Genomic DNA, 8097 nt, shown 5'->3' with positions numbered 1-8097 from the left:
GTGTGTGTGCGTGCGTGTGTGTGTGTGCCCATGCACACGCATGCTAGTCTTGGGGATTGAACTCAGGACCTGGCTCTGTCCCTGAGCTTCTTTTGATTAAGGCTAGCACTCTTATCATTTGAGCCACAGCTCCACTACCATTAGAGACATGAGCCACGGGCACTCAGCTTGGTCTTTTTAGCAGTACTCTACCACTTGAGCAACAGCTCTACTTTTAACTTTTTTCCTAGTTAGTCAGAGGTAAAAGTCTCACAGGCTTTCCTGCCTGAGCTGGCTTCAAACTGTGATCCTTAGATCTCTGCCTCTTGAGTAACTATATAATTACAGATGTGAGCCACAAGCACCTGGCTGGCTTTGAAGTTTTTGTTTATGAGTCTATTGTTTTCCATACTATCATGCCCTTAGGAAGATTAAAGGTCAGATTAAAGTTTAAAAAGATATATATACACAGAAAAGTACATAATCAGATGTGTACTGTTTGATAGTTTTTTTTTTACCAACGCAACCTCTGAACCAGCACTTGGACAAGAACTCCAGAAGCTCCCTGCCCAGTCTTTATACTCCCCTTCTTTCCAGACAACCATTGTCTTTGCAGGACATTGTCACAGATTTCCAGGCATACATTGGGTTGCCTAATTTCCAACTTCATATAAGTAGCCTCATGGTTTATGTTCCTGTGTATCCCACAAAAGAGGTAGCTATGAAAATATGCGTGGTACAAGTTCATTTACATGGAGCCCAAACCAGACAAAATGAGTTCATGGTCATCCTGACATAGGCATAGGGGTCCCCCGGCTTCCCCTCATGGGTCCTTTTCTTTACATGGTATCTGAAGCTCTAAGATGTCAGCACAATGTAGCTGAACCCTGTCGTCTTGTGTCGTCTTGTTTTTAGGAATATCTTGATAGTGGCTGGAATTTGAACAACATGCCTGTGATGGAGCAGTCTGTCCTTGCCCACATCACTGCTGATATATGTGGCATGAAACTCCCTTGGTTGTATGTGGGAATGTGCTTTTCTTCCTTCTGTTGGCACATTGAAGACCACTGGAGCTATTCAATCAACTACCTGCACTGGTGAGAAGTTGCTCATTGAGCTATGAACAGAACTAGGGGTTATCTTCCTCTCGCCTTCTCCCTTTTGTTTTCACTGCTGCTGGCCAGGCATCCTGTCAACTTAACTCAGTAGATTCTTTTTTTTTGGGGGGGGGGGTCCAGTCGTGGGGCCTGAACTCTGGGCCTGGGCGCTGTCCCTCAGCTCTTCAGCTCAAGGCTAGCGCTCTACCACTTGAGCCACAGTGCCACTTCCGGCTTTTTTCTTTTTGCTTATGTGGTGCTGAGGAATCAAACCCAGGGCCTCATGCATGCAAAGCAAGCGCTCTACCACTGAGCCAACTTCCCAGCCCTGGGATACTTCTTTCCAAAGTTTACAGCACAGGAAGTGGTGTTGTAGCTCAAGTGGTAGAGTGCTCGCCTGGAGCTGAAGAGCTGAGGGGCAGCGCCTAGGCCCAGAGTTCAAGCCCCACGACCGACCAAAAAAAAAAAAAAGTTTACAGCACAGCTATAATTTCAAAAAATTTGAATTATGTGTATATGCATATGGCATGTATTGTGTATGTGGTGCTGGGAGTGTGTGTAGATAAAGAACCACTGTAACAGTATGTTTTGTATCAGTAGCAACAACTACTTTTCTAAGTTCTGTAATCTGAACTTGTGAAGGCTGAACACTCAAAGAAAGAAAGAACAAGGTGCTGGTGGCTCATGCCTGTAATCCTAGCTATTCAGGAGGCTGAGATGTAAGGATCAAGGTTTGATGCAAGCCCAGGCAGGAAAGTCCATGAGACGCTTTATTTCCAGTGAACCACTAGAAAACCAAAAGTGGAACTGTGGCTCAAAGTGATAGAGCACTACCCTTGAGCAAAAGAGCTCAGGGACAGCACCTGAGTTCAACTCCCATGATTGAAGAAAAAAAGTAATACAACAAAACCTCAGAAAACAGCAACACCATTACAATAAAAAAGTACTCTCAATGTTTTCTTCTGGAAAGAAAACATTTTGGAGGAGCACCATTAAAAACAGCGTGTGTGTGTGTGTGTGTGTGTGTGTGTGTGTGTACATTTTGGAGGAGCACCATTAAGAACAGCGTGCGTGCGTGCGTGCGTGCGTGTGTGTGTGTGTGTGTCTCTAGTTAATTAGATATAAGAGTCTCCAGACTTTTCTGCCTGGGCTGGTTTGGAACCATGATCCACAGATCTCAGTCTTCTGAGTAACTAGTATGTGTTTTGCCATGGACATCCTGCCGGTTCCTTGTTTGAAACCCTTTTATCCAAGCTTACGTTTGTGTCTTAATCAGGATTGGTTGACTTAGTATCTGACTATGGAAACATCTTTTCTAGTCAGTTTCTAATAGTACCACTACTGTCCTTGAACTCAGGGCCTTCTGCTCTCTGAGCTTTTTTACTCATGGCTGGCACTCTACAACATGAGCCATGCCTGTACTTCTGGCTTTTTTTTTTCCTGGTTAATTGGATAAATTAAATAATTTAGATTTGCCTGCCCTACTGGCTTTGAACCTCAGTTCTCTGATCTCAGCCTCCTGAGTAGGTAGGATTATAGGCATGACCATTAGTGCCCAAATGACACACTTTAAAATATCTCTGAGCCCAATTTAAGGTGCTGGCCTAACATGCAGTCTATGGCTTTGATCCTTAATCTCTACAAAAAATCCTAATGAAACAAAAGGAATATATCCCTTATAGAGAGGTTGTATTTGAAGCAGGATGGCAAGACTGAATGATGTCTCAGTTACATTTCCTTCCCTAAAATTGCTCAAATCAATGAACAGCTCGTGTTCTTTCCCCGCCTTGTTTGGTTGTTGCAGGTGGACCTGTATGTCTGCCTCCTGTGTGGCAGTGGCAATGATGAGGACCGGCTTCTCCTGTGTGACGGCTGCGATGACAGCTACCACACCTTTTGCTTGGTCCCACCGCTCCACGACGTTCCTAAGGGAGACTGGAGGTGTCCTAAGTGTTTGGCTCAGGTAAGGGTGAATGGCAGAGGTAGCGTTAGGAAATTGCATTTGCAGTATTTTATGTTTGCAGTTTGGCCATGGGTAACAACAAAGCCTGTGAACAAAACTGTGCTGAACCTGAATGGAGAAGAGGTCTAGTTGTGAAGTCTATGCAGGCAGCTGATGAAGAGGACGGTTTGTAAATAGTTAAGACTTTATAAAAGTAATACAATTGTGAGAAGCATTCCATCCTTTCTGTAAGAACTTACAAATGGTGAGTCATAAAACACATTTCTAGATAACCCCTGTTAGTGTCTTGGTGTATATTTCCCAAGAGTTTTTCTATTTCAAACAAATGGAATTACATACACGATTTTGGTAATCTATATTAAATATTTTCCTATAGTACTGTGATTACTGATTTTTTAAATAAAATCTAAAAATTGTCATTTTTATGAAGATTAGTTTTTACTATGAAGCAGTCAATTGGACTATTACTTTGTGTTACAGTTAAAATGCAATCATGAGATTTATTTTGTAAATTGGATATCAAGATTTTAGTTCTTTTCCCCCATGAAATTAAGATATAACATGAAGGAGAAGATGTTAGGCCTGGGCCAGGCAAAGGAGCATGGATGTTAGAGAAACTAGATGTATAATTCCTTTTTTTTTTTTTTTGGTGGGGGAGGGGTCCGGTCGTGGGGCCTGAACTCTGGGCCTGGGCGCTGTCCCTCAGCTCTTCAGCTCAAGGCTAGCGCTCTACCACTTGAGCCACAGTGCCACTTCTGGCTTTTTTCTTTTTGCTTATGTGGTGCTGAGGAATCGAACCCAGGGCCTCAGGCATGCAAGGTAAGTGCTCTACCACTGAGCCACCTTCCCAGCCCCGGACGGGACCTTCTTTAGATGCAGCATTAGCTCTCCTTGTCCAGGCAACTGTTCCCAGCTGTAAAGAAAGGATGGAAGTTTCCATACCTCACAGGGATGTTACAGATTAATGTGTTGACAATGAGGTGTTTGAGCGAATTCAGGGCTTTATGGGAATCCTGATTACCCTGCTTGTCAGTAAGGGCAACACACAGGAAGACAGGGGTTGAAAAGCCCTCATCAGTTGCTGTAGAGAGTTGTGGTAACCTCAGAGCTGTGATAAACACAGCACTTTGTGTTCTTAGAAACTTCAGGGATCAAGTGAAAATGGAAGTGAGGAGAAGCAGCTTAGGTGGAAAGGTTCATGTTTAGACTTCCTGCTTCAAGGGAGGAAGTGCATTCCATAGGTTCCACTCATGTTTCTAGTGATACTTTGCTTTGAACGTTTGTTCCTTAGCCCTACAGAGTAAAGTCTGAAAGCTTTCAACAGGTTAGCTGTTTCCTTGGTGTGGTGTTGCATATTTGTTATTTTACTTTTATATTTTTTTGTTGGTCATGGCTTGAACTCTGGCCCTAGGCGCTGTCCCTCAGCTCTTCAGTTCAAGGCTAGTGCTCTACCACTTAAGCCTCAGCGCCACTTCCAGGTTTCTGAGTGGTTTGTTGGAGATAAGAGTCTCATGGCTTTTCCTGCACTTTTCCTGCACGGGCTGGCTTTGAACCATGATCTTCAGATCTCAGCCTCCTGAGTAGTTAGGATCACAGGCGTGAGCCACTGACACCTAGCAAGATTATATTTCTTTTCAGACAATGTCACCTCTTCAGACTGATTGATTTTTATAAATTTGTTTTTCAGGGGTGAGCCAAAAACCTGGTATGGAGTCCCAGGGTATGCTGCGGAACAGCTGGAAAATGTAATGAAGAAGCTAGCTCCAGAGCTCTTTGTCTCCCAGCCAGATCTCCTCCATCAACTGGTGACCATCATGAACCCCAACACACTGATGACTCACGAAGTGCCTGTAGGTTTTGGGTCAATTCTCTGCCACTCAGACTTTGTTCACCCCTTCTCTTTTGGTTTGGCTCTGTTTTCTATGGTGTAACTGACAGCACTGCTCAGTTCAGCTTTCTACCATTCTGTCCTTAACCTTTGGGCCTAGATCCTCAGACACCATAGAAAGGAACTACAACAAACACCTAGATTATTGAACCAGACTTGCTTTGCAAATAACAAGCGTTCATTTCAGTAGTTGCAGTATCTTCACAGCTTGTGCACTCGTTGCTGGTGCTTTCTGGGCTATATTCTTTGTCAACAAAATTAAAACTTTTAAAAACAATCGCCTACCAGTTTAAATAGGTTTTATGAAAAGACGGCTAGATTTTGCTACAGTCATATCTTAAGTCTTGGTGTCAGGATCTTTTGTGCCTTGTCCTTTTTAAAATTGTATTTGATCAACATGATCTTGATTTTGAATAATGAACCAAAATGACATGCCTGGTTAGAACTTAGTTATTTTACATTTGTGCTCCTAATTAAGCTTATTTTAAGTGACAGTTTGAAGCTTTGTCCTTAGATTTCAGGGTCCTTGAGGAAGACTGCAAGGTGCTGTTGGTGCTCTTTTCTGTTGAGGTTGTTGCTGTTGTGTAAAGTGACAGGCAAAAGCTCTTTTGCTTTTAGAAAATGCTGAACATGTTCTGGGAAGTCAGATGTTTGCACAGCCAATCCTAGTTAGCTAAATAAAAAGAGATTGTAGTAAGTAAAACTCTTTATCTTGCTAAGACACAAACTTTTTTTAAAAGTCAATTGTGGGGCTTGAACTCTGGGCCTGGGCGCTGTCCCTCTGCTCTTCAACTCAAGGCTAGCCCTCTACCACTTGAGCCACAGTGCCACTTCTGGCTTTTTTCCCCCCCTTTTTATCAAACCCAGGGCCTCACGCATGCAAGGCAAGCGTTCTACTACTGAGCCAAAGACCCAAACTTTTTATGCTTTTGGATTTACAGGCTGGTCAGTGGGGGACATACATAATCCTTGAGGAATTTTTTTAGGAATCATAAATTATAAACAGACCATAGCTTAACAAACAATGATCAAGGGACAGGGTAACTCAGTGATCGTATGCTTGCCTAACATCTAGTAGGCACATGCCCTAAATTCAGTCCCCAGCACTGAAAATAAACAGCAAAAACAACCGTAAAACAAAATTAGTATAGGCTGTCATCCCTAGCACTTGAGAGGCTAAGACTGGAGGATCATGAGATTGAAACTATTCTGCACAATATAATGAGACCTTGTCTCAACAAACCAAAAAAGGAAGAGGAAAAAAAGCACAAAAAAAATAATAACTACCGGAGCTGGGAAGGTGGCTCAGTGGTAGAGTGCTTGCCTCGCATTGTGAGGCCCTGGTTTGATTCCTTAGCAGCACATCACATAAACAGTAAAAGCCAGAAGTGGTGCTGTGGCTCAAGGGGTAGAGTGCTAGTCTTGCTTGAGCTGAAGAGCTCAGGGACAGTGCCCAGTTCCAGAGTTCAGGCCTCACAACCAACAAAAAACACCAAACAAACAAGAAAACAGTAACTACCAAAATTACATCATTTCTTTAGTATTTTCTTCATTAGTGGTTTCTCTTCTCATGCTGATTGATCTGCAGTATGTCACAGGAATAGCTTCTATTCAAGCCTGGCTCTGGTTCTCTAAAATTTAAGGAACCATGGGAGGCCTAGATTCTGAGATTGTAAAGTGAATGAATTCCTCCTTTTACAGGTTCATTATTTAGGGGAAAGATCCACATTTATACACATGATGGAAGTATGGTATGGTTTAACTGCATTTTTAGCGAGGAGGTTAATCTTATTAACTGTAGAGAAGTCAGAAAGAAAGGGCTCCTAAGTGAGAAGCCCTGTGGAACAGAACTTGGTCCTTCTTCTTACTAGTAAATATGCTGGGGAGACTTGAGTTACTTTTCGGCCAAGTTCCTAGTTGGTATTGATACTGTTGTTCTATATACTGTTGACTACATTTGATACTGATACTGTTGACTGCATTTTATAAGCCACTGATATAGAACTATAAAGATTTAAAAGGACATTTATTTATTTATTTGTGTTGGCCCTGGGGCTTGAACTCTGTGCCTGGGCGCTGTCCCTGCACTCTTTAGCTCAAGGCGAGCACTCTACCAGTTGAGCCACAGCACCACTTCTGGTTTTCTAGTGGTTTATTGGAAATAAGAGTCTCACGGATGTTCCTGCCCAAGGCTGGCTTTGAACTGTGATCCTTAGATCTCAACCTCCTGAGTAGCTAGGATTACAGGCATGAGCCACTTACATAAATAAGTTCAGTTGGGGCTGGGAAGGTGGCTCAGTGGTAGAGCGCTTGCCTCGCATGCATGAGGCCCTGGGTTCCATTCCTCAGCACCACATAAGCAAAAAGGAAAAAAGCCGCAAGTGTCGCTGTGGCTCAAGTGGTAGAGCGTTAGCCTTGAGCTGAAGAGCTGAGGGACAGCGCCCAGGCCCAGAGTTCAGGCCCCACAACCGGAACCCCCCCAAAAAAAATTAAGTTAAACACTAATAGACTCCATATGCTTCTTGTAAAATTCCTTTTAGAAAATAGAATTGTTGCCAGTCACTGGTGGTTCATCTGCAATCCTAAGTATTCAGGAGGTTGACATCTGAGGATCAGTCAGCCTAGGCAAGAAAGTCTGTGAGAGTCTTATCTCCACTAAAATACTCAGAAAAAGCAGGAAGTGGAGCTGTGGCTCAAGTGGTAAAGCTCTAGCCTTAAGCAAAAAGAAGCTTAGGGATAGCACCCGGGCCATGAGTTCAAGCCCCAGGACTGGCAGCAAAATGAAAAAGGAAAATAGAATTGTTGCTTGCATTGCTTGAAATCAGTAATGGAGCCAAATTTGTCCTCAAATGATTCCTGTCACCTAGTCACCAAACAGCTTGTGAATAAGAATTCAACTTTATCCCTTTTTTCATGTTCCAGATGGTTCCCACAGAACTGGTTGAAAAAGAGTTTTGGCGGTTGGTAAGCACCATCGAAGAGGATGTCACAGTGGAATATGGAGCTGATATTGCTTCAAAGGAGTTTGGCAGTGGCTTTCCTGTCCGAGATGGGAAAGTCAAAACTTCTCCTGAGGAAGAGGTAGGCCTGTGGCGCTTGAAGTGGAGCTCTTCATTTGAAGCCAATCATTGGGCCTATTCTTGTTTTGTTTTGTTTTTTGGGGTCCGGTC

At 43.2% G+C, this 8097-nt stretch overlaps 1 protein-coding gene across 1 annotated transcript in view; it reads left to right on the top strand.

Moving 5' to 3' along the window:
* Nucleotides 1-8097, top strand: part of Kdm5b (lysine (K)-specific demethylase 5B) — a 113066-nt gene that overhangs the window by 75991 nt on the left and 28978 nt on the right. The window contains exons 9-10 of the mRNA XM_013017312.1: nt 895-1076; nt 4727-4889. Coding sequence (XP_012872766.1) covers nt 895-1076; nt 4727-4889 — 345 coding nt within the window. The remainder of the gene's footprint in view (nt 1-894; nt 1077-4726; nt 4890-8097) is intronic.

The sequence above is a fragment of the Dipodomys ordii genome, unplaced genomic scaffold, assembly GCF_000151885.1.
Source record: "Dipodomys ordii isolate 6190 unplaced genomic scaffold, Dord_2.0 Scaffold35, whole genome shotgun sequence".
NCBI lineage: Eukaryota > Metazoa > Chordata > Mammalia > Rodentia > Heteromyidae > Dipodomys > Dipodomys ordii.
This window is presented reverse-complemented; position numbering and strand designations above follow the sequence as displayed.